The 25,203-nt window shown below is 53.9% G+C and overlaps 8 protein-coding genes across 8 annotated transcripts; 4 read left to right on the top strand and 4 right to left on the bottom strand.

The window, feature by feature from the left end:
- Nucleotides 1-560: 560 nt before the first annotated feature.
- CCOS01_07383 (tubulin binding cofactor C) lies at nucleotides 561-1,987 on the top strand (the record flags this gene model as incomplete). The annotated part of the gene is made up of 4 exons (XM_060455549.1): nucleotides 561-669; nucleotides 752-912; nucleotides 980-1,696; nucleotides 1,787-1,987. The coding sequence occupies 4 exons, from the start codon at nucleotides 561-563 to the stop codon at nucleotides 1,985-1,987; spliced, it is 1,188 nt and encodes a 395-aa protein (XP_060313441.1).
- Nucleotides 1,988-2,325: 338 nt separating this feature from the next.
- Nucleotides 2,326-2,793, bottom strand: CCOS01_07382 (uncharacterized protein; the record flags this gene model as incomplete). The annotated part of the gene is made up of 1 exon (XM_060455548.1): nucleotides 2,326-2,793. The coding sequence occupies one exon, from the start codon at nucleotides 2,791-2,793 to the stop codon at nucleotides 2,326-2,328; it is 468 nt and encodes a 155-aa protein (XP_060313440.1).
- Nucleotides 2,794-3,619: 826 nt separating this feature from the next.
- CCOS01_07381 (2,3-bisphosphoglycerate-independent phosphoglycerate mutase) lies at nucleotides 3,620-5,582 on the top strand (the record flags this gene model as incomplete). The annotated part of the gene is made up of 4 exons (XM_060455547.1): nucleotides 3,620-3,650; nucleotides 3,910-4,262; nucleotides 4,338-4,719; nucleotides 4,774-5,582. 4 exons carry the CDS (start codon nucleotides 3,620-3,622, stop codon nucleotides 5,580-5,582), a joined length of 1,575 nt encoding a protein of 524 aa, XP_060313439.1.
- Nucleotides 5,583-6,132: 550 nt separating this feature from the next.
- Nucleotides 6,133-7,912, bottom strand: CCOS01_07380 (prostacyclin synthase; the record flags this gene model as incomplete). The annotated part of the gene is made up of 3 exons (XM_060455546.1): nucleotides 6,133-7,036; nucleotides 7,118-7,543; nucleotides 7,665-7,912. The coding sequence occupies 3 exons, from the start codon at nucleotides 7,910-7,912 to the stop codon at nucleotides 6,133-6,135; spliced, it is 1,578 nt and encodes a 525-aa protein (XP_060313438.1).
- Nucleotides 7,913-9,003: 1,091 nt separating this feature from the next.
- Nucleotides 9,004-9,866, top strand: CCOS01_07379 (uncharacterized protein; the record flags this gene model as incomplete). Its single annotated transcript, XM_060455545.1, has 2 exons — nucleotides 9,004-9,450; nucleotides 9,525-9,866. The coding sequence occupies 2 exons, from the start codon at nucleotides 9,004-9,006 to the stop codon at nucleotides 9,864-9,866; spliced, it is 789 nt and encodes a 262-aa protein (XP_060313437.1).
- A 1,299-nt stretch (nucleotides 9,867-11,165) lies between these two features.
- On the bottom strand, nucleotides 11,166-13,535 carry CCOS01_07378 (heterokaryon incompatibility protein; the record flags this gene model as incomplete). Its single annotated transcript, XM_060455544.1, has 1 exon — nucleotides 11,166-13,535. One exon carries the CDS (start codon nucleotides 13,533-13,535, stop codon nucleotides 11,166-11,168), a length of 2,370 nt encoding a protein of 789 aa, XP_060313436.1.
- A 636-nt stretch (nucleotides 13,536-14,171) lies between these two features.
- CCOS01_07377 (T-complex protein 1) lies at nucleotides 14,172-16,015 on the top strand (the record flags this gene model as incomplete). Its single annotated transcript, XM_060455543.1, has 4 exons — nucleotides 14,172-14,217; nucleotides 14,283-14,449; nucleotides 14,507-14,828; nucleotides 14,877-16,015. The coding sequence occupies 4 exons, from the start codon at nucleotides 14,172-14,174 to the stop codon at nucleotides 16,013-16,015; spliced, it is 1,674 nt and encodes a 557-aa protein (XP_060313435.1).
- Nucleotides 16,016-18,959: 2,944 nt separating this feature from the next.
- Nucleotides 18,960-21,434, bottom strand: CCOS01_07376 (uncharacterized protein; the record flags this gene model as incomplete). The annotated part of the gene is made up of 3 exons (XM_060455542.1): nucleotides 18,960-20,635; nucleotides 20,684-21,185; nucleotides 21,246-21,434. 3 exons carry the CDS (start codon nucleotides 21,432-21,434, stop codon nucleotides 18,960-18,962), a joined length of 2,367 nt encoding a protein of 788 aa, XP_060313434.1.
- Nucleotides 21,435-25,203: the final 3,769 nt, after the last annotated feature.

Here is a 25,203-nt window from a genome sequence, read left to right as displayed (position 1 = left end):
GTGCTTTTCTTCGCTTCCGCCTCCTACCATACGCACACCACCACCCTAACACCCCCAGACACCCCAAGACAACCTCACTTTGGACGACCACACCCACTTCGGGAGTTGCAAGACCTCGTCCATCCCCGGATCTTCCAGCTCGTTCCTGCCACCCTGGTCCTCTTTTGGCTCTTCCCCGCCAGCCACTGCGCAAGCGCGTCACAACAACCTCAGCTACGTTGACTTGGTACGCTGATACTGCGTACACTGTCACGAAGCGAGCAATCAGAAAGTCGCGTGGTTCGATTTTTGGCACCGACCGTGTAGAAGACGGGACTTTTAAAGACAGACTTGGTCGCACACCCCACCGTCTGAAGACACGCCACTTTTTGCATCGTCTTACACCAAGCTTGTCTACTTTGCCTTACCTCTCATCAGGTAGGCCCAAATCTTGATCCCTTCCTTGCTTGAGACACAAGCCCCGAGCTTCTTTTCTGGCTGGGCTCTGTTCCTTCACATATAAAATCATATACGATTTCCACTTTTCCATTTCCTATCTCTACCCCGCCACTACGACGACAATGGCACCCGAAGTACTTCAGCAATTTGCCGTAGGTGGAGGACTCCCAGTAACCAAGATGCAGGATCCGAAAGAGAGGTTTTATCACCATTTTCAAGAAGAAGTCACCGGTACGTTGGCCCCGTAAAACAAGGACCGAATGGTCGTCTGATGTTTTCTGGGCCGTATACTAACAAAGAACCCCGCACCCAGGTCTACAAGAGCAGATCGACAATGTGAGCTCCATATCTCAGGTCGGTGGTGAGAGGCAGGACGCCATTGATCACATCCTGGCCGGTATATCGAATCTCTCCAACGAAGTCGCCGACGCTTCCGACTATGTTCCCTCGTATGACCAGCGGAACTACGCCCAGGTGGGTTTGAGTCCATAACTTACTCAGGCTTCCTGTTGCATCTCGTTGACACCTCTTCACTTAACAGGCCGTCAAAACTCTCACAGACAAGTTGAATGAGACCACAGCAAAGCTGGCCCCGCGTTCCCGCTTCCAGTTCAAACCTCGCGGAGCCAGCTCAGCAACAACATCAACCACCAATGGCCCAGCCGCGCCCAAAATTGACCCCCGTCTCATTGTAGGGGCAAGCCTTGCCGATCCCTTCCCCCCATCCCGCGGCGGCCCGGTCGCCGCTTCCCCCTCCTCCTCCGTAACCCAGGCCGCTACGGAGACGGACTCAGACGGCCTCGGCGATCTCCCCAACTTCCCAAAGAACTACAACGAGGAAATGGCCCGCCCCAGCGCCACCAAGGTCCGGAAACCCAGCTTCTCTACCGCAAAGGACATTGCAATTTTCGGCCAAGACGGCCTGCACATCATCCTCCCGTCCTCGGCGTCGAGGGCGACGAGTTCGGGCCGCTTGACCGATCTGAAAGGGTGTGTAGTGGACATGTCCATCGCGCTCTCGGGCCACACCTCGTTTGCGAACCTGGCGCTCAAAAACGTCGAGAGGAGTCTGATTGTCGCGGGAAACGTGGCCGGGCCGGCACATATTACGGGTGTGTCGGATAGTATCATTGTCGTTTCTGCGCGGCAGGTGCGCATCCACGAGTGCAGGAACGTTGATATTTATCTGCACTGCTCGAGTCACCCGATTATCGAAGATTGTTCGAATATGCGCTTTGCGCCGTTGCCGCCTAGCTTTGTAAGTAAACCCCTACTCGTCCATACTTCTTTTCCTCACCCCTCCCCCCCCTTTTTTTTCTTGAGATATCAGCCGCTGACTGCCAAGCAGGACACCACAGAAGATCCCACCAAGAACCAGTGGGACCAAGTAGACGACTTCAAGTGGCTCAAATCAGAAGCCAGTCCGAACTGGAGCATTCTGCCCGAGGAGAAGAGGCTAGCCGAGGAGATTTGGACAAAGGTTGTGCCGGGCGAGCGCGGCAAGGATTTGCACGATATCCTCAGGGCGATCGGGGTCCAGAAGCATTGAAAATCAGGTGGAGCATGCTGTACATCGACGGGATGCGGGAAAGTGAGAGGTCATCGCTACTTGCAGAAGTTTCCTGGATCGAATCCTGGTTTGGAGTTTCAAGGAAGGCGGTTTTGCTAGGTATCGCGAGGGATGCATAATATGTTTTGGCGCAAGAAAAACAGCGTCCTCTTCGTCCAAAATTTCTTCGTTTGGTAGTTCGCATATCGGGGTATCATAATAATTCAATCTGGCAAAAACTTTTCGTCCCAATCTCTCTCACTCTCCTCTTGCATTCGTTCTCCTTCGCAACTTCTCGCTTGAAGTCTTCTTCCATCGCACGTGTTCCATCCTTCGCATCACTCAGTCTCCATCTTATCCCCGCTCCCGCCCTCCTCATGCCCAAACTTCACACCCGCCTCCCTCAACCGATCCAACACCTCACGCTGCATCCGTATCCTCTCCTCAAGCTCCTTGATCTCCTCCTCCTGTTCCTCAACGGTCCGTTCCATATCCGGGAGGGTGCGCATCTGCGTGCGGGCGCGCTGCAGCTTGTGCTTGAGGGCGTCGGTCTGCGCGGGGACGTCTTTGAGGGAGAGCGGCGCGTTGGGGCTGGCGGCACCGCCAGCGGCGGAACCGAGAGGGTTGGGTGTGGCGCCGGCGCCGGCTGGGGTTGCGCCTGTGGTGAGGCCGCCGCCGATGGAGGAGGAGGAGCCCGAGGTTTGGATTGCGGTTCGAAGGCGGGTTAGGATGCCTGTTAGTTCGGTGAGGGTGTCGAGGGCGTCTGGGGAGAGGGTTGAGGGTAGTTCGAGGGGGTGAGGCGGCATTTTGGTGGTTTGGGCTGGCTCGGTCTCGGGGTCTTGTATGAACGGAGAGGAGACGTTATGCGTTGTTGACAGAGGTGTGGTGAGAAGTGTCGGTGAAACGGGTGACTTGTGGAGAGGTATCGGGCTATTCTCAGCCTCGCGGTAGGTGCGTGATGGAGAAAGGATGGTCGTTGGCTGCGTGCTCGAGGCTTGGAAAGTCAATTGACGGGGAGATGGAGGCGTAGGTACAGTACCCAGGTGGGACAAGGTGAGGTGAGGTGAGGTGAGAGAAGCAGTTGCTCGGTGAGGTCCGTCCGCGTCCAGGGTCGTGTCAAGCTGGAACGGCAAGGGCCAAGGCCAAAGGGAGGGGGGAAGCTCCGCCGGGGCAAGGAGCTTCCACGGGCGTTTTAGCGGCGCGGCGATTGGTAGCTAAAAATTGTTGAAAGTCAACAGAGGGGCAGCCGGGCAGCCCGCACCGTTTCTGACGGAGTTGGCACTGTACTTTCGACGGAAGAAACGGTTGTGTGGACAGTGTGATTACGGAGTGCCACGGCACGGATCTATTATCGGCGATACTATGACATAAACCCCCACCAAACCACCGACACCGATAAAACAGCCCAGGCGCCGGGAAAGCTCACTGTACCTAAGAAAAGGTGGTACATTGGCTGATTCAATCAAATCTCCTCAACCAGCCTGGCACTTCTCTCACCACCACCGCCGTCGCCGTAAATAAAAGTCTCCATCTCCCAGAACAGGAAAAATCACGCACTTCCTAGAACTCTGCTTTCATCCAGATATCCCCTTCTGTAAAGAAATTGCTGCACAGAAAATAACCTAATTCACCATGGCCAAGACCGACCAGAAGGCCTGCCTGAGTACGTCCAAAGATCTCCCTCCAGACCCTCCGTGCCCCTCGTCGAAGCCCCGCGGTGATGGAGATGGTGGTGGTGTGAGTGTTGTCGAGGCTGGCCACCAAAACCACCAGAACGCGCCGCCAGCAGAAACAGTCCCCTCGCCTCTCCCGCAACCGCAACTAATTCCCAAATCCAATCCCGATTACATCCTCACCCTTGCCTACATCATCCTCTATCTCCAAGTCGGCTGGCTAATCTTGTGGATCTTGCGCTCCTACAGTCGTGATTGATGGCTGGGGTGTGCCCGGCGCCGACTCCCCCAAGGATGGCGACGCCATCACCAACGCAAAGACCCCCGTCATGGACGACTTTGCCCAGAGCAAGACCGGATACTGCGAGCTCGACGCCTCCTCCATTGCCGTCGGCCTGCCCGAGGGTCTGATGGGTAACTCGGAGGTCGGTCACCTGAACATTGGCGCCGGCCGTGTCGTCTGGCAGGACGTCGTGCGCATCGACCAGACCATCAAGGAGGGCAAGTTCGCCGACAACGAGGTCATTAAGAAGACTTTTGAGGGTGCCAAGAACGGCAACGGCAGACTGCACCTCTGCGGTCTCGTCTCCCACGGTGGCGTGGTGAGTTCTAGATTCTGAGCCCATCTTCCGCTTCCCTCAAGATGCATGATAGTCTAACACACGCAACCCTCCCAGCACGCCAAGCAAGAGCATCTCTACAACCTTCTCAAGGCCGCCAAGCAGTACGGCGTCCCCAAGGTTTACATCCACTTCTTCGGCGATGGCCGTGACACCGACCCCAAGTCCGGCGCTGGCTACATGGAGGAGCTCGTCAAGACCGCCAAAGAGATTGGCATTGGTGAGATCGCCACCGTCGTCGGCCGCTACTACGCCATGGACCGTGACAAGAGATGGGAGAGAGTCCAGATCGCCCTCGACGGCTTGATCAACGGCAAGGGCGAGGAGAGCACCGACCCCGTCAAGACCGTCAAGGAGCGTTACGCTAAGGGCGGTGACAAGGACAAGGACGAGTTCCTGACTCCCATCATTGTCGGCGGCGACGAGGGCCGCATCAAGGGTGAGCATCTCTTTCCCCAAAACCCCATACTTCATAACTAACAGGAATCCCAAGACGACGACACCGTCTTCTTCTTCAACTACCGCTCCGACCGTGTCCGCCAAATCACCCAGGTGCTCGGCGACGTCGACCGCTCCGTCCTCCCCGACTTCAAGTTCCCCAAGATCAAGAACCTCGTCACCATGACCCAGTACAAGGCCGACTACCCCTTCGAGATCGCCTTCAAGCCCCAGCACATGGGCAACGTCCTCGCCGAGTGGCTCGGCAAGCAAAACGTCGAGCAGGTCCACATCGCCGAGACGGAAAAGTACGCTCACGTTACCTTCTTTTTCAACGGCGGCGTCGAAAAGGTCTTTGCCCTCGAGACCCGCGACGAGTCCCAGGACCTCGTCCCCTCCAACAAGTCCGTCGCCACCTACGACCAGGCCCCCGAGATGTCGGCCGACGGCGTCGCCGACCAGGTCGCCAAGCGTCTGGCTGAGCAGAAATTCCCCTTTGTCATGAACAACTTTGCGCCCCCGGACATGGTCGGCCACACGGGCGTGTACGAGGCCGCCGTCGTCGGCGTCGAGGCCACGGACAAGGCCATTGGCAAGATTTACGAGGCCTGCAAGAAGGAGGGTTACGTCCTCTTCATCACCGCCGACCACGGCAACGCCGAGGAGATGAAGTTCCCCGACGGCAAGCCCAAGACGTCGCACACCACCAACAAGGTGCCCTTCATCATGGCCAACGCCCCCGAGGGCTGGAGCCTCAAGAAGGAGGGCGGTGTCCTGGGTGATGTTGCGCCTACCGTCTTGGCTGCGATGGGTCTGCCCCAGCCTGAGGAGATGACTGGCGCGAACCTGTTGTCCAAGGCATAAACGCATTTGTGTTATTTCTGTGTTTTGGGTTGGGGCGGGATGTTGTCGGCTGACGGCGGAGTTGAGGTGAGGGTGTGTCTTTGGCGAGCGGTTTTCATAGGGGAGAAACAAAAGTTGACAGAGTGCAGTGCTGGCGTGTGTTGTGAAGGATCATGATGACAATAGACATCCCTAGAGATAAGAAAATGAGAATACGCTTTAATGACATGAATGGTTCTGCATTACGTTCATCCACTTATTGAAGTCGAACGCGCAGCATATTCTTCATGGCCCAAGACTCCTCCGGAGGGTTGTCATACAGAGATTTCACGTTCTTTCAGCAAAACAAGTCCCTGATTCAGCTTCCAAATAAGCCTTTACCATTTTAATTTGTCTGGCGGAAGGCCAGGTGTCAACTGATGATGAACAAAAACAAATATTCTGGTGGTATTCATCTCAATCTCATACCTATGGATACGAACCAAGAAACCCCTATTCCTGCTTCGCCAATCATGTACATCTACTACCCCTAAAAAGCCCAACGCACCATACAAAGAAACACCTCGATCCTCTATTTAAATCTCCACTCAACATCCTCCCATCCAGCCCGCCTCGAAAGAGTCGCCTTGCTAGACTTGCTTCCATAAATCGGCGACCGCAGACCCGAAGTAGAGAAGGGCATCTCATGATCCGGTACCTGCACGCCCTCGAGCTCGAACCCGACAGCCAAGCACGCCACCGCGCCCAACAACTCGGCAAACGCAAAGTTGCGGCCGGGGCAGAGGTGCTTGCCGCCGCCAAACGGTACAAACGACTCCTTTGTGCCCTTGGCAATGTCGGGCGTGTTCTTGAGCCACCGCTCCGGGTTGAACTCCTCGCCGTCCTCGCCCCAGACGGGCTTCTTGTGCATCACGGACGCGCTCCACTGCACCTCGACGCCCTCCTTGAGGAGGTACTGCCTTCCCGTCTCGTGGTCCGTGATGGTCGTGTCCTTGCTCGTGACGGTCCGGCTGCCGGTGACGGTGTTCTCCGAGCGGAGCGTCTCGCGGTAGCACGCGACGACGTAGGCGCACGACTTGCCCAGCTCCGTGACGTCGATGGTGGCGACGCGTTTCCCGCCCTCGGCGGTGACGGCCAGCGCGGCCGAGGACTCGACCTCCTCCCGGACGCGGGCGAGGTATCTGGGGTTGGCGAAGACGTTGACGATGAGCCAGAACATGGAGGGCGCCGTGTTGACGGTCGAGGCGGCGGGGAGGGAGTCCATGGCGCCGAGCATGATGTCCGAGAGGCCGAAGCCGCGCCAGAACTCGGCGCGGCCGCGGATGGTGGCGGAGACGGTCGGGCCCTGGTCCATCTTGCGCATGTAGTAGCCGACGAGGCCCGTGACGATCTTTTTGCGGGCTTCGAGGGCTTTGCCGGCGATGATTTTGGAGATCCAGCCGTATTGCATCTTGCCCATGCCGCTCTCGTATGTCCTGCGCCGAGAATGTTAGCTACACACTGACAGGGAGAACGGAAGAAAACGCGAGGGTAAAGAGAACGGCATGAAGACGTACCAGATGGCATCAACCAGCTCCAAATTGTTAAACGGGCTATGCTCGCCATACAAAGCCCTCGTCGTCGCAACGCCAATCAACCCACGAGCCCAGTAAAACACGTCATCAATCTTTTCGGGGCTTCCGGGCTTCACCTCGTTGAAGCGGCTGCCAATGTAGTCGAGGGCGCTCAGGTTCAGCTTGAGCAGGTTCTCGCCGGACAGGGCCGAGATGGTGACGCGGGAGATCTCCTCGACGGCGTTCTCCTTGACGAGGCGGTGGGTGACGTCCGGGTTGATGCCCATGGCGCGGCCAATCTCCTCGATGCGGGCGCCGAACTCGAGCGTCTTGTTGCGCATGGCGCTCTGGACCAAGGGCGCGCTGTTGATGACGTACATTTTCTTGCCGAGGACGGGGATTGTGCAGATGGGGAGCTTTGTGCGTTTACTACACGTAGAGAGATTTGGCTGTCAGTGATGTATCTTTGCCATGATGCTCTTCATGAGGTCCCGCCTCTGAGGGGCGTTTTTAGAGCGTCTAAAGCGTTGAGAGGTGTTGTTCGACTTACGCCAGCTTCTCGTAGACACCAGGGTACGATGTGTTCACGGTGATCCAGTGGCCGATGATGGGGAGAAGGCCCTTGACGACGGGGGGCTCGCGGGGATCAACGGGCGCGGCGACGAACTTGTCAATGACCATGAGGATCGTGACGACGAGGGCTACAGCCGAGGCAATCAGCTTGACGGAAGATGTCGAGCTGAAGCGCTCCAACAGCGTAGCGACCGCGGTCGCGGCGGCGCTTGGGGAATCCGCCATGATCGCGAGGCGAAAGAAGAGATCAAGCTTCGGTCGAAAGGGGGAAAGTGAGAGCTGTGCCGATGGGGGAACAAGCTCACAATGAAAGGGAGGTAGGGTAGGGTAGGTGAAGTAAAAAAGTGTCGTTGTCTCGTCGTCCGGCAGTGGGAGACGTGCCTCGTGGTTTTATATAAGTCGTTCGACTGCGTTTCGCCCAAACCCTTCGCTTCCCTTGCCCCCCCTCCCTCCACCTCCTCGGACTCTACATCCAAGCCGTCTCATCAAAACATAGGGTGACAGGTACAGGTCTTGTTTAACGAGACACGGTTCAGACGAGCTTCCCTAAACCTTCTTTTCGCATATGCGACTTGCACTGCCCTTGCCTTTTGCTCGTTTTCCCATCCATGAGTAGGAAACTAGGTAGCTTAAGCAAGCGGGGGATCCTAGAGCTCGGCGAAAGGGGGGTAGGATTACGATTTCCCGCCCTGCCATTGGGCATTATCTTCGAGACGGCATTTCTAATTGCTCAGGCTGTCCGCGTATAACTAAAGACATGCAGAAGAAGGTGCCCATACATGTGGCCGCAGCATGACATTGGCGCGTGTCTTGCGAGCATTATCTTGCAGGAGTCAGGGACAGGTAGGTTGAGGGGGAGCTATCCGTCAAGCTTGGGATCATCGCCAAGCTCTGGGCCGAACCAGCATTAGGCGGGAAAAAGCGTTTTGTTAATTCCCCGCGCGCCAATGAAACTACAGAGGCCTAGAGACTGCCCCGGTCTCGGTTTCGGTTCCGCATTGCCAGGGGGGTGTTTAACGAAGCGATCCCGAGTCTGCCTCGTTCCAATTGTAAAGTTGTAACAGAACACAGCACAGCACAGGCTGCACGGCAAGCTGTGGTTTTGGCTCGTACAGCGGTACGAAATGTGAGCTTTATAGTTTGGATGGGGTTGAAGAATTGACGTATAAGAAAGCGATAGCTGAATCCTGGAGTATGAGTGAATGTTGAAAGTTGCGTCTCTAAACCGCTGCATCATCCCATTTCAAGACCGACTCGCCGTAATTCCAGTACACTTCCCAGCCCCCTTTTCAAATCCTCCCTAAGTAAAAATCATCATGGCCAGTGTCGAAGGACTCCGCGTAATTGTGGCCGGCGCAGCAACAGGCGTCGGCGCCGGCACCGCAAAGCTCCTCGCCGCCCGCGGCGCCAAAGTCGTCGTCGCCGACATCAACATCTCGGCCGCCAAACAGGTCGGCGAGGAAATCACCGCGGCCGGCGGCAGCGCCCTCGTCGTCGAGTTCGATCTCTCGGACGAGGAGTCCATCAAGAACCTGATTGCCCAGGGTACCGAGTGGCTCGGCGGCGGGCTTGACAGCCTGCTCAACATCGGCGCCGACCTGAGCCCTCAGAACCTGGGCAACGACAAGTCGGTGCTCGATATGGATGCCGCCGTGTGGCAGCGCACATTTTTGGTGAATACTACGGGGTATGCTCTTACGACCAAGTATGCGCTGCCGCATTTGAAGGCGGCTGGCGGGGGCACGATTATCAACATTTCCAGTGTAAGTCGCTCTCCTCTCCCCAGCGATTTTGCAGCAAACGTATGAGGAAAGTCAGAAAGCTGACTGAATTGAAGATGGGCGGCCACTACATGGGCACACCGGAGCCAATCCGCGTAGCCTACGCAGCCTCAAAGGCCGCCGTGCACGCCCTCACCCGGCACACGGCAGCAACCTACGGCCCGGACAACGTCCGCTGCAACACCGTTGCTCTCGGCCCCATCCTCACGGCCGCCCTCGAGAGGGGCATCGCCGCCAGCCCGGCCATGCAGGAGGGCCTGAAGAGGGTCCCCCTCCGGAGACTGGGTAAGCTGGAGGAGGTTGGCGCGCTGTTGGCGTTTATGATTTCGCCTGATGCGGCGTACATTACTGGTGATATTTGGTCCATCAACGGTGGAACTCACGTCATGACGTATTAGTGAAAAAGGTACCTATAGTCTAAGCAGGCGATTATGTGTAAAGTTGAAAGCTCATTTCGCGTTTGCCATTATGTCTCCCGCGCCTTCAAGATAGAGACTGTCACTCTGGGCCGTCGTCGATTTTGACTTTGATGGGCAATGAAGTAGTTGTGGAAACCACGTTTTTGAAAGCGAATCACCCCGGTCTATTGACTTTCTGCCTCTCGAGCTAGAGAGTAATACTGCCCAGATGATGAAACTCAAATACAGAGTCACGATATCAGAAGTGATACGAGCTAGTTGCGACGTTGAGGATCCAAACAAGTTGAACCTCATGTTCAAGGTGATGTCGCGAAGTATGGTCTATAGCGGAAAAGGTGACGTGCCTCGTACGATACTATCCGCGTATTACATAGCACAACGTTAAATGAAACTTGAAGCTCGACCAATAGCGACCCTGTAAGTCGTACAGACTAGGTAATCGAAACAACCTAAGAGACCCGTAGGGTGTAATAGTAGACGGCGCAGTGGAGTTGTCTTTAGTCTAATAGTCCTGTATAGGGACTTGCGCGGACACATGCGATGAAAGAGAATCTCCTACAATGACACTCACCTCATATGAGGGAAGAGCCCTACGAGCAATAGCGGAGATTATCACATGCATCTCATCGTCCTTGGGCTCTGCTGGACCCTAACAAAGTATACTTATAGAAAAAGGCACGTTTCTGCAAGCTCTCGAGATGTACTTGAACTACCTTAGCTTACACTTGGCTTGCACGGGCACAGGACGGAACATCACCACAGGGCATCGGTCTGTGAAAATTTAGGTCTTCTCTTCCAGATAGCAATGCCTCCCTTAGCTGATGATCGCCGGGAACTCAAGACAAGAGATAGATCACCATACCATTGAAAGACCATTAAAGCTACCCGGGAACGCTCGCTGCTTTCGCCTCGGGAGAAAACCTGCAAGATTGCAAGGTTAGGCTTTCAAATAGATGCATTGTGTTTGATAGCCAGCAGCTCACTGAGTATCAATGACAATATTATTGAGAGAAGAGTGACCAGCTATCCAATCCTTGGTCACGCTATCGCCGCGTCAGATCCATTTTCTAGGAAGACAGCTCGTTGTGCAGAGAGCCCAATCACCCCCCAAGGATCGCGACGAAATGAAAGTCTCCGTCAAATCCTTACAATGATAGCGACAACGCTTTCTCTTCCATTCTCTTTAGATATTAGGAATAGTCTAGGAGTTCTTCCGCGTGTGCTTGCAGCAGACTGTGACAGACGGTCCGGCAGTGCCATCCCGCTATGCTGCGTCACTTAGACGAGAAGAAACGCGACTTCGGCAAGTTCAGGAGCGTGAAGCCTTCGCCTCAATTTCGAATCCAGCTCCTCGATATCGTCAGCGTTATCTCCCCAGCCATGCGCTTCGTCGCCCCAAGTCATGATGCCATCAACATAACAGCTTCCGACCATTGTGAACCGGTGCACGCCTTTGATGCTTTCCATCTGATGAACCCTCGAAGATTCGGTACAGATCGTTCCGAAGTGTTTTCGTAACATATATGGCATAAGCCCGCCTTCAAGAATGCAGAGCTCATCTCCCACGCACATGCTGCCTGGGCCTAGCCCAATTTGGCCTCGATCTGTAACGAATAATCGGTTTCCAGCGGCCATAGTCCGAACGGTGTCCTCCATCCATGAAGTACCCTCCGGCTCGGTCCACTCTAGAAGATCATAATCCTTTGGTAAACAGGCGATTTTATACGATTCATCGGTATCCAAGTCATCATTCCACTGATGTTGGTCGCCGTCAGGTACTGTTGAAGCTTCAAATCGTAAAAGCGACCCTCCTGTTGAGGGAATGGCATCAACTGTGTATCCGTCTGGACAAGCTGCGACCGCACTATAGAAGCCTTCTAGGATATTCTGATCACGGCTCACTCGCATGAGCGCACCTGCGTATTGTCCGAAGGCCCAGTAGGAGAGTTCTCGCCGTTCGTCAAGGTCGAGTGTGCGGAGGGAGCCGTCATCGTCACTGAGGACCTGCATAGACATGGAGAGGCAGGTTGCAACGGCCTCGAGGAACGATTCTCGATGGTTTTGCCGCCCTTGTTTCCTTCCGTAAAAGGCCTGAACTTGGGCAATGGCCTGGCCAACGTTTGAGAGATCACTGCGAATGACCTGGCTGGTATGGTCAACGACGCCGCAAGATACGCCTTTCAGAATCAAGGCAGACTGCTGTCTGTGCTCTTCAAACGGCGGGCTCGAGGTATATTTGATCATAGTAGGGAGGAAATGAATAGGCTTCCATTCGGCTATGTCGTCATTGAGCAGGCCTTCGAGGTGTTGCCGTGGAAACATATTCTCAGTTCGACCCTCTAAATTCAACGGGTAGTGGCAAAACCGTGCACGACTTGCGTTGAATCCCAAGGACGCTTCCTCTTGGAGGCGATACCGTCTCTGATTGAAACCAGAAGCCATGTGCTCGGAAGACCAATCTGGCACCCAAGAAGGAATATCGATACGGCTCTTGGAAAGCAAGTCTGGTGTCGTCATCCAGAGCAGACCGGTATGGCGGATGATCTCAAATGTTGCGTGGGAGAAGAGCTCACTGACATCATCCTCGTAATTAGCCTGGATACTCAGCTGGTTGTGTAGAAATGGCCGTTTCGATTTCATGTCCTCAGCAAGCTTGAGGAGAGCGAAGATCTTGTCTCGCGGCTCCGAGGATTTGCGATGGCGAAATCTTCTGAGAAGCCACAGCAGAGAGCTGCTTGTAGTTGCTCCGACGATTGTCTCCTCTTCCTCCTCTCTCAAGCGGCGAGCAGGACTGATCGCATCTACTCTGCCGGCCAAGAAGCGCACAACTCTGATCAGCTCTGGATGTTTGATCTTGGGTGACTGCAAATGCATTTTGGCTGACTCGACGTAGTGAAACGGAAGCAAAGCACGGCCGTAAACCATAGTGAGCCGTCGAGCGACGCAGGCCTCTTGAACAATCCACATCCGACTCCACCAGTCGCTTATCGCAAAAAGCCGCATCCTTTCGATGATCACTTGTAGCTGCGACTCACTGAGGTTTCGTTCAATGTCGTGACTGTTGAAGTATAACAGCGCAAAGAGGCTGTAAAGACACAAGATCTCTTCATGTTCCGTGAGCGATCCGGGCTCAGAGTTCTTCAGCGTATCCCAGTGCTTCTCGCATGTGTGATCCGAAGTCAAGATATCCAGATTCCCGAGATCCGTCAAGGGGTTCTCTCCCAGTTTCTCAAAACGACGTGAGTAATCCTTGCGGCTTCGATCTAGGCCATCTCCAACGTAGGCTGTGACTTCAGTGGCCGAGCCGAAGATGTCGTGCATCGAGCCAACTTGGTGACCCTTTTCTGCAGCATCATCTTGGTCGATGCATATCGAGTCCACCCAGAGAGTAATTGGTTCTATCTGCCTTCGGACAGCACGCAAGGCTCTATCCAAATTAAATGTGATCTTGTGGATCTTGCCGTTGACGGTGATCTGGTTTGACCGCTTCGAACTCCCCCATGCATAAGATAAGGCTTGGTACTTATGATTTCGATCGGCCACATATAGCCTAGATTCGAGGCCGTCGAGCCATTCTCCCGGAAAAAGCTGAATCAGTCGAATCTCATTGAGGGCAAGTTTCTCGTTGTACGTGAACACCGACATCATGTGAACTAAGCAAGTGATGAACAAGCCCCTCTAGTGGCTAAAGTGATGGTCGAGGACTAGAATACTGAGAGAATGGCTGAAGAAGGCGATGAAATAGGCAGATACGAGAGAGGGAGCCAAGTCAGCCCGCATCCCGCGAGCCCGCTGATTGGTGTGAGAACATTCTTTCGAACTGCCCTGACCAGCTTAAGACGCATGCCGTGCCAAACATCTCCAGAGTAAGCGCCTAAATAAAAACCTGTCATAGTTAGCGTATCCAGAATGACGGTATAGCAAGAGTTCGGTATAGCATGGATCCTCGTAAGATGGGCTCGGTTATCAACGATTGATCCCTCATAAGTCGAGAAATTGAGAACTGTTGATGTTGAATCTGCGCCTGGATTTTGGCGGGGAAGTGGCAGGGGTCGCGAGTACCCCTCCTCAATTACATAATCCAGCTCAAGTAAGGCAGCCACACCTTGGTCCGTGCCCGGGGAACATCACGAAAGGCTGCAATAATTTTTTGGAGCTCCAGAAGCTTCTTGGGCCACGAACAGCACAAGTACAGCCTCTCCCCGCGACGATATACGAATCCCGAACATACCGCCGAGTGTTATCCTTACCGCTGTACTCGTCGCATCAAACTAATCGCCCACAATGTCGTTCGGAGGCCAGACCCCGACCATTATTGTCCTGAAAGAGGGTGCGCTACCCCACCGCCTTCCCCTTGCCGACCTGGAAACTGTGACTGACGAGCATGTTGCGCAGGAACCGATACCTCTCAGGGCAAGGGTCAGATTATCTCCAACATCAACGCCTGCTTGGCTGTCCAGGCCACGATCAAGTCTACTCTCGGTCCCTATGGAGGTGACCTCTTGATGGTCGATGCCAACGGCAGACAGACTATCACCAACGATGGCGCTACTGTTATGAAGGTTGGAAGGACCGCAAGGACTGTTTGGGGAGACTCGTGCATACTGACGCGCATATAGCTCCTCGACATCATTCACCCCGCAGCCCGAATCCTCGTCGATATCGCGAGATCACAAGATGCTGAGGTCGGTGACGGCACAACGTCCGTCGTCGTCTTGGCCGGAGAGATCCTGAAGGAGATCAAGGAGCACGTCGAGCAGGGCGTCAGCTCCCAGGTTATTATCAAGGGTCTGCGGAGAGCGTCTATGATGGCCGTCAACAAGATCAAGGAGATCGCTATCGACACCAACGAGAGCAACAGAAGGGAAACGCTCGGCAAGCTGGCGGCTACCGCCATGACGAGCAAGCTCATTAAGCGCAACACCGAGTTCTTCACAAAGAGTATGTTGGATGCACTCCTCCAGTGACACAAATGCTAATCGGGCGCAGTGGTCGTGGACGCCGTCCTTTCCCTGGACCAGGACGACCTGAACGAGAAGTTGATCGGCGTGAAGAAGATTCCCGGCGGTTCCCTCACCGAGTCACTATTCGTCAACGGTGTCGCATTCAAGAAGACGTTCTCCTACGCCGGTTTCGAGCAACAACCCAAGTCTTTCGAGAAGCCCAAGATTGTGTGCTTGAACGTCGAGTTGGAGCTCAAGGCCGAGAAGGACAACGCCGAGGTCCGCGTCGAGCAGGTTTCCGATTACCAGGCCGTTGTCGACGCTGAGTGGCAAATTATCTACAAGAAGTTGGAGGCTATCTACAAGACGGGCGCAAAGGTTGTGCTCAGCAAGCTGCCCATTGGCGACTTGGCTACCCAGTACTTCGCAGACCGCGACATCTTCTGCGCTGGCCGCGTCACATCCGAGGACATGGAGCGTGTGGTCCAGGCCACCGGTGCCACTGTCCAGTCTACATGCTCAGATATCCTCGCGGAGCACCTGGGTACCTGCGGAAGCTTCGACGAGCGCCAGATTGGAGGCGAGCGTTTCAACTTCTTCGAGGGCTGCCCCGAGGCCAAGACCTGCACACTCGTCCTCCGTGGCGGTGCTGAGCAGTTCATCGCCGAGGTCGAGCGCTCGCTGCACGACGCCATCATGATCGTCAAGCGCGCCATCAAGAACCACACTATCGTCGGTGGTGGAGGTGCCGCCGAGATGGAGGTGTCCGCATACCTCCACCGCTTCGCCGACAAGAACATCCCCCACAAGCAACAAGCCATCATCAAGAGCTTCGCCAAGGCTCTCGAGATCATCCCCCGCCAGCTCTGCGACAATGCCGGTTTCGACGCGACCGACATCCTCAACAAGCTGCGCGTGGAGCACCGCAAGGGCAGCACCTGGGCCGGTGTCGACTTCATCAACGAGGGCATTGCCGACATGATGGAGCGCTTCGTGTGGGAGCCGGCGTTGGTCAAGATCAACGCCATTCAGGCCGCCACTGAGGCCAGTTGCCTCATCCTCGGCGTCGACGAGACCATCCGCAACGAGGAGAGCGCGCAGCCCCAGGCCCCTGGTCAGCAGCTGCCTCCGGGCGCCGCACAGCGCGCTCTGAGAGGAAGAGGACGGGGCATGCCTCGTCGGTAAATAGGGGGTTTTATGACCAGGTTAAATGAATGAGAATCAAAAAAGGAAATCAAAATTCAGGAATCGATGAAATGGCGTCTGTATGATACCTAGAACTGGCCCCCAGGGGCTTTGGCTTTAAGAAGTCCGAATAGACTGGGTCATTTGTCGTCTGTCATGAACACATGCTCTCCAATCTTCTGTGTGTGGTTTTACTTGGTGTGATGCAAGCGCGGTCTTCAGTTGAGGAGACCCAGACAAATCTTTCATGTTGAAGCCTTGACGGGGGTTGATAATGCAGTGAATCGCAGAAAACGACCCTTGCCTGCCCCATAGCGTCCATTGGTTCAACTTGAACGAGGTAAGACAGGTAGCTCAACCTGGGAGGGTGTTGAACATGCAATAAAGATGGTCTTGATTCGACTTTCTCCATGCCTGGCGCCGCAATAGTGAGCAATCGAAGCCGTTGGAGGTGGCTAGAAATGCAGTGCTCGGCGGGACCGACCAGTGAACTGGTCGGAAAGCCTTAAATAGAGGTCCGCCATGATTGACCTATCTTCTTCTACGATACACCGTCCAACTGGCTGAGTCTTTACATCTGGGTGTCAGGCAGAGCGCCTTGGGGGGGGTTAAAAATGCTGTGAATCGCAAGGCATTTGTTGGCCTTCCCATGAGGTGGTCCGCAAAGTAGGATGGGTCGCCTTTCCAGGTCTCAAACTGACAGACCAACGTAGATGCATCCACGAGGCCTCCTCTCTTGGTGTTCATACACGTTACAATTAAGACGTACAAAAGATCGTTCATCAGACTTGCTATCGCCTAAGCAGACCTCCTACATAGTCATTACTACTAAGCCTGTGATGACAATGTCTGGCGGTAGAATAGAACCCAAATCTCGAGACTGTTTCGTCCCTACAGAGAAAAACTGCGGTGCATCTCAACAAGAGCTCCCGACTTGAGGCTGAGAATATATCTAGGTGGATGAGTAATGGAACTGGCGATCTCTCAAAGCCTCTGAAATCAGTGTGCTTTCGAGGAACATATGTCGCCAACCAGACAATGCCTTCCTCAAGAGTAGCTCCATGAATGCGAAAATCTCCAGAATGCGTACCTTGAGCCTCCAGCCGTTGATTGTAATTCTTAAGTACTCAAAGAAGTCTTTCCATTCGAAATTCTTAATACCTTGACTCGAATCCCACCACATGGTCATTGAGAGCTCCGTAGGTGATACGGGGTCCATGGAAAGCATGACTCCGTAACACCGGTAGCCATCTACCTTCCCTCTCCAGATTGGAAGTGCTTGGTGACAGTTAGGAGTACAGTGAAGTCGTGCTCGAACGGGAGGGGGATCTAACATTTGGAAAGGACCCCAACTATCCACCAATTCAAGGCCTGAGTGTGTGTTAAGATTGTAGTGAAGCTGTATTCCATTGGTTTGTGAATCAACACCCTACCTATTGAAGTAAACGCATTCAAAATCTATTCCACAATGCCCTTGTGTAGGTTAAGATTGCAGTGAAGTGGCCGGGGTGTCTTAAGGCGACACAAGCGGGCTGGGGGGGCGGGGGGGCTTACGATAGGTCGCCTCCTGCATGGGATACGGTCGTATTCAGTGCAGATAGGGACCCAGAACTCCTTTTCGCCGGAGCCATATCTCCTCCTACCGGCAATCAGCGAGATGAAGAAGAATGACGCGTTCAAAAGTGATAAGGAAAAGAAAAGAGGAAAAGAGAAGTCATTGATGGTGAATCGAACAAAAGGTTAGGTTAAGTAAGGCCTCGGACTTATGGATTAATCTACGACTCCCTCCAAATGCCCCTCGGCCACGTTCCCCTTGTGCCTCTTATAGTAGGAGAGAAGGTGAAAGTGGCTGAAGCACCTTACGGGTGGGCCTCACCCTTTGGTATCTAAGGAGTATCCGAGGGCTCGGCAAGATACTCCCAAGAACACCTCAGGTTTCTCGGCGAACGCCGTCTTTCGCAGGGGGGGGAAACCTAGAGTGTAGTCCTTCAGCAAAAGTCTTCACGCCCTCGGAATAATGACACGACCAAGACACCAAGATAGCGCCATCTCATCTCGACGGAGGCCTCGAAATCCGAACAAGCTGTCCCATATAAAAATAGAACATGAAAGTCATATATCCATCATGTCCTCCTCACCACCCCGTCGCGAGGGGCCACAGCTGGAATGCACACCCCCAACAGATTCAGCTATACAAGGCCGCAAGCACAATCGTAAGAACCTAGAAGTAGTCAGTCCGACGGCAAGCCGACTAGTTCTCGACGCTGCCACCTTTGCTGAAGATGTTTTGCATTCCAACAGGTGGAACCCCGAGGTCACACGCATCGGCTCCCATGACGAACATTTCTTCCGCTTAGGAATGTGATATAAAAGTCGGAGAGAAAAGGAAAAGAAAAGTCTCATAGCTAAAGCCTCACAGCCGCTGTTGGCGATACACATCGTGTCAGCAGCCACATACGTTGGAAACATTTGTTGCACATCCACAGTCACAGTTGGTCAAGTAGTTTGAAATCCATCCCAAATTCAATTCGTCGTATCTCTTCTATCGCGTAATCCCAGAACTCAACCGTGGCGCAAGGCACACGCGCGGTCGCCCAGCGCCAGAAATTGGGTTCATGTTCCATTCCAAATCCCATTGCCGTATACCAGAAAAGATCAAAGCCAGAAACCGCCGCTGATCGCCGAAAATACCCAAATCATTACCGAAAAAATAACCCATAGACCGAACATTTTGATACCCCGTTGTGATAGTACATCCGTCCAGCGAACGAAGAGCGTCGCGATAACCCGTCGTCATTAGATGGTCCCGCGGCGGGTGCTGAGAAAGACCAAGATCAAGCACAAGCGTAAAGCGTCATAACGTACACGTTGCCGAGGAAAAGAAGTCGTGACACCGTCCTACACCTTTCCGAAAGGGAACCGTTTCGCCAGAGAATATTACCCATCATGAGCTGCCGAAGAAAACGTCATCGTTGTTGGTGAACATGTTGACTGGGTCTTCGAATTCTTCGTCAAACTTGCTCATCATGAGCATGTTGGAGTCACGGTCGAATTGAACTAGGCCATCTTCGGTTGTGAAAGCCTTCATGTTCATGAGCAATTCATCATCAGCATCGACCAGGCCCAGGCTCGAGATGCTGGTGTTGCCGATGGGACCAGCGTTGCCTCTCATTCCAGCTAACAGCGAATCATCGCTGAAACCAGAGTGATTGGGCTCGGCGTCAAAGAACTGATTGGGTGGTGGCGATGAAGACTGGGAAAGTTCTGGTGGGGTGTTGTACTCGCTCTTTGCTGGTGATTCCGGTTGCTGGGGCAACGAGACGGGTGCCTCCATCAGGGCCTCCGGGGAGACGTATTCGGAATGGTGGCTCGCAGCCGGGGAAGTCTCCAAGTGCGAATCCCGGTGAAGACGTGGAGGCGAAGAAGGCATAGGTGCGGATGAACTTGTGGTGATTTGAAGAGGCAGGTCGAAGTTTCGACGTTCGTCAATGTCGCCCATCTCGAATTGGTCATCCGACATCATCAAGTCGTTCTCGGGAGAGTTGACCGCAGAGCTATCTGAGTAGCCGGATTGCGATGAGGTGGATGCGGTCGACTTGTTCTTGGTCCTTGTGCGAGCCGACTTGTTGACGCGCTCGTCCATCTCAGGGCGGTGCTTGCGGGGACGTCCGCGCTTGACAACCTTCTTGACGATGCCATCGAACGCTCCAATGCACATGCCACGTTGGCGATGGCGGGTCAGAGCATCGTGGCGGGCAAAGCTGTTGCCACATTCGCAGGGGTAAGGCTTGATACCGGTGTGGATCTTTGCATGGCGCTTCAAGTCGTGTTGGCGAACGAAGCACTTCTTGCAGGAAGGGCACTGGTACTGTCGGTCATTCAAATGGGTTTGAACGTGAGACTTGATGTTCTCCTTGCGTCCAAACTTCTTGCCACAATCCTCGAAAGTGCAAGTCCATTTGCCATCTGCAGGATCGGGCCCGGTGATGTAAGTAGCAATGTCATCAAGCGTGACGCCGGTCTCAGTCTTGGTCTCCTCGATGTTGATGCTTGCAATGCTCGCGGCACTGGCAATGCTGGCAAGAGACTCGGTACGGCGATGAGGGGAAGAAAGGCGAGAATCATCAAAAGATCTGTCGTCAAAGGATCTGGAAGGCGAGATAGAACCGATGGTCATGTTGGGGTGGTGGAGATCAGGCCGGTTATCGAATGCGCTGTGGAAGTTCATCAGAGGAGTGTGAGGAGTCGAGTGCTGGGACATGTCGGAAGAGACTTGGAGATCGTCAGAGAGGCCGTCGTAGCCCGGAACCTCCTGGATCTTCAGGAACTCATTGTTGAAGTTGTTCATGTTCATGAAGTCGGCAGTCGGCACAACCTGGTCATACAGACCATGGGGGATCTGAGAGGGCTGCTGAGGAACCGTCATGACGTTCTGCTCCGACTGCTTGCGCATCTCCTCAAATATGTTTTGAGTGCGTTGGTTCGACTTTCTCACGGGCTTGAGAGTCTCCTCCATGGACTCGTCGTATCCCTCAGCGAATCGACTCGGCCTGGCAGACATGGGCTCGTGCTTGACGGCCCTGTCGTGGGGTGTCTCCATTGGTGTTGGGGGGAAGTAGTCTAGATGGCATAAGTGACTGAACAGAAGTGAGATTCGGAAAAACGTACTGTTTGCATCCTGGTGTGGTGGTGTCATTGGTCTTTGCATCTGCTCAACGCCCATAGTCTCGAATTTGTTGACTCTGTCCATGATGCCATTGCTAATTCTCCGCGAAGACCGTCTTGTGCTTGCAGTCTCGTCCTCAGAGATCCAGCCCTGAGGGGTGTTGGGAGTGTCGCTAAAGTTCATGAAAGAAGGGGTCGAGAGAGCGCTGTCAGAGCCAAAGAGCTCAAAGTCCTTGTTGCCTCCCATGTTGGCGCCATAGACCTGCTGACCCTTGGCCATCATGTCGTTCATCTGTTGGCCATACTGGTTGTACTGTATGGGAGACGAATCGAAGCATGTGGCGTCGAAGCGCTGAGCCTGAGGCGTTCCATGGGGGGACATGAGGTAGTTTTCATGGTCATTGGAGGCCATGTACATTTGCTGTCTCCGGTGAATTTGTTGTTGTGAGTGTTGTCGAAGGTGTGCCTGCTGGCGGGGGCCCGGGCGTGCTTGAATGCGTTGCTGCTGCGCTTCTCGCAGTACATGCTGCGGTTGTGCTAGTCCTGTGTTAGTAGTCATACTTACCGGTGCAAAGTCCTGCCTTCTTGTGTCCAGGCTGAGGCCTCGGCGGTGGCCGAGAGCTCGTTGACGCTGGACATTGGGGGGCAAGGGCTGGATCTTCACTGCTTCGAATGCCGTCGGTGTCGAATTTTGGCGTCGGTGTGCTCTGTGACGGGCATGAAGATTGCTGGTTTGGGGGTTATTGGACAGCATTGTGTCGCAAGGTTGAGTCCGGAAGGGATTGTCGTCGGTCGGTTTGTTGTCGATGGGAACCTATGGGTCCGAAACTGGAGGAGTGTAAGTTAGCTCTGGTTGTGATATTGATGTTGCGACAGCACGGCTAGACTTACCTCACGCAGCGCAAGCAGAAGTGCCGGGCTAGGGGGTAAGAGAGGTTGTGCTCAGTCTTGGTAGACTTTGCGGGTTAAACAGATGATATCTGGTCTGTACGCCTTATTCAGGCGAGGTAAGAAAGATGTGAGAGCTCGGAGAGCGTGCTCTCTACCTAGGCAAAGGTAAAATTGTCAATTGGCAACAAGAGAAGTTTTTGGTTAGATACGCAAGAAGCTCTTTTGGACCTTCTTGAGTAGCTGTAAGTGGTAAGAGTTTGTTGGTTTGAGTGGTTTTGTGGTTTTGGAGGAAGTTTGGCAGTTCAGCCGCGCGATGGACTGGTAGATGGTAGTCTTCCTGCAGTAGTGGATTTGACGGGAGGGGAGGGGAGGAAATTCAAGATTCCACTCTGGAGATAATCTGGGTGGGTAGGAGAGGTAGTAGTAGTCAGGAAAGACGAGGGAGGAGAGCGGCAGTCAAACAGACACAGACCACAGGCAAGGGAGTATAAGCCTGGCGTTTGGTGGGTTTGGCGGGTTGGAGGGGGGAGCTGTAACTGAGGAAACCATCTCAGACCAGGCGACAGGCGATGCGATGGGCCGTGGTGGTGGTTACCAAGGCGTCCGTCGGCGTCATGGGCTTTGTTGACGTCGTCTCCACAGCAACGGGCAACTTGCGCCTCAAGCTCCCCCAGGGAAGGTACTCTCTTTCCCGCACCTGCACGGCAGCGGCACCTTCCCCCTGCCTGTCCAGCCAGCGCGCCCTGCCCCCCCTTGCACTTACATTGCTCTTGCCACCCAATCGTGTGCGCCATTGCTGCACCTTCTCAGCTGCGACGGCGCTACCAAGTACGTATCCGTACGTACCAACAGGAAAAGGCATGCGGTCCGATACGTACCCAAGCTGACCTCCCACGCTCCTTCTCTTCCAAGCTTACTATTTCTGTACTTCTGATACATTTCCTCCCACGTTTTCTCACATCTCGATATAGCGCCATCACGTACCCTGAGGTACCCCATCGTGAGGATCCCGTCATTGCGGGTTCCTCCCAGATGGCCCATCAACCGCGGCTACGGCCACGAGCAATCTTTAAAACATGTCGTTCAAAGACAAGGACCTCCTGGTTCTGCACCCTGCCGCACCTTGCGGTCGCATCGCATCGAGGCCAGGTTTTCTTCAAGTCAAGTCTGACTACTGAAGTCTGATGCCAGCTAGTTGCGTATGTAGCGTATCGAAATCTCGATTTTATTTATCTTTCAAGTTTCTGGACACACATCCATCCATACGAATACCATGCCAACCTTGTCAAGGCATAATCTCATAATTCCCATCCAGATATATCAACACGAGGCTCCAGAATACGCTTACACCGCAACAATGTCGTCGTGTCGTTCCTCGCTATACCTGACGCAAAGTGGGCACAGAAACAAACATCCCAGCCCAGATCAAAAAATACTCCGTCTCCGCAGTCAAGAATCGAAACAAGGACGTGCGTGCTCCCTCCCGGACTCGTCCAACCAGCACCTCGATTTGATCACCGATCGCACAACCCTGGCAACCGGACTTCAAACCCGACGTGCGGAGGACAGCCGATGGCCCGTCCATCCATCACCCAAGACTGCCATCGCCTGGAGTGTGCAGGCGCGCGCCGTCTCACCTTCCCACCGGCTGCCAACCACGCGGTACCGACGATGCACAGCAGCAGCAGCCGCCGTCGTGCGTTGGTACAGCCACACTCGAGAGTCTATGTTTCACCCGCTGCTTGCCACCAAGACAGCATGTTTCCAAGAGACCACGCGGAAGTTCATCATCATTTCCCTTTAGTCACTCGTTCCCGCCATCTTCTTCAATGAATATCTTTCCGTCTTGTCCCCGGGAGCTTCTTGTGCAACATACTTCTTTACTCCGCCGTTCGCCCGTAATAGACAGCAATTCTTCCCACTGTTCTCAAGACAACTGTCAGCAGAGCTGGATGCCGAACAAACCAGACTGCCTCAGTTGCCGGATAAGCTTCAGGACTTCGAACACCTCATCTGTCAGGAACCACTATCACGTCGTATCTTTAGGTCTACCATCCAGCTGGCTCATTGCACAGGTTTGTCGAAACCAACTTGCTGGAACCTCTACGAATTAGCAGCAGCTTTGACAGGCGGCACGAACACATATTCATGATTCGGTATCGGGATTCACGTCAGTAATTCAGGTCGGCTTTCTCATCTCTGTCTAGCGAAGTCAACCGCCATGTTCCGTGGCTGCACTCTATGGCGAAGCTACCATGAAGCAGTACGAACCGGCCGCTTTTGAGAGTCTTGACTGCCTTTTATACACGCGCTAGATGAGGTCCCTGACCATCGGCATTTGTATTCTTCAGCCTTACAAGAGAGGCAAAAGTGAGCTCCAGCGTTGCGGACAAGAGAATAGAGAAGCCGGCGTTATCAGCGAGCGGCGAAGGACTTGGTAGAAGCCAGGCACAGCTACCAGCACTCAGGATGCTACCTTCGAGACTTTTAACAGATTTCTGGGATGCATGTCCAAATTGCTTCTTCCAGCGCGCCACATCCCGCGCGACCCTTACAGCAGTCTCCGCAGCTATTCGAGATGACGAAGCATGACAGATAGAGCTGCTTTGATATCGCTTTTGAGAGGCGTACCTGGCCTAGAAGCTCTGGGCTCCAGTCTGAATTATACTAGGTGCCAGCTACACATATCCTATTCGGCTGACCATCATCCATCAACTGTTTAATAGTTCGAAGCGGTTCACCGGGAGAGCCTTTGATCTTTCGAGGTAAACGATTGTGAGTGACCTCGTGCGAGACAACCAAGTGGCTCTTGGCGAATTCTACCTCTCGTAGCCCATCAGGAGTAAGCTGAACTGAGATTGCCCCGCGTATCATCGCTGCTCCTACAGGTTGACAAATTGCAAAGATCGTCAGGACGGTTCTTGAGATCCATTACTGTATTAACAATGAGGTCGCATAATAAGTGATTGAGTGATGGTGTCCCTAGTCAGGTCGAAAGCAGCTCACACAAGAGGAATGTAGCTGGCTTCCGCGCCACGAACTCAGCCTCAACAAGAAGACATACCTGTGAAGTACTCCCCTGAAATCACATACTAGCCATGGCCCTCACTGGTCTATCTACTACCAGACTTACTGCCTCTTTGCCTGGCCTAGGTATCCTGCATTCATACATCCAGCCGTTTTCAGCGCCTCCTCAAGAATGTATCTCGAAGCTTCTAGAGTACTGTTCATAGCCCATGCACCAGTCGCTATAAATTCATTCAAGTGAGGGAGACTTCTCCCTTGAGCAACTCATCCAAGTTGTGAAGCTTATGCCTCAAAGTTTTTAAGAAGGGGTTCACTGGAACGTTCTTCTCTCTGTACTGCTGGTCAGTCCAGATTCTGGCATTGACACTGTATCATTGGAGATCTGTTTAGGGTATATACAAGTTTCGCCAAAATCATGATGGCGTACAGGTGTAACTGGTCTTGCGCAGGCTCATTGAGGGGATGTCAGGGATCTGAAGCCTTACTATTCCGCACCAAAGCAAAAGCGTCGGTAGTCGTGAAGGATTCCTATCATATGCACAGCGAACTATCCAATGGTTCCAAGGCCGACATCTACGCCATGGTCACATGATCCAAACTTTGCC

Source organism: Colletotrichum costaricense (assembly GCF_030867565.1).
Source record: "Colletotrichum costaricense strain IMI 309622 chromosome Unknown Scaffold_7.1, whole genome shotgun sequence".
NCBI lineage: Eukaryota > Fungi > Ascomycota > Sordariomycetes > Glomerellales > Glomerellaceae > Colletotrichum > Colletotrichum costaricense.
The sequence above is the reverse complement of the archived record's forward strand: the minus strand, read 5'-3'. Positions and strand labels throughout refer to the sequence as shown.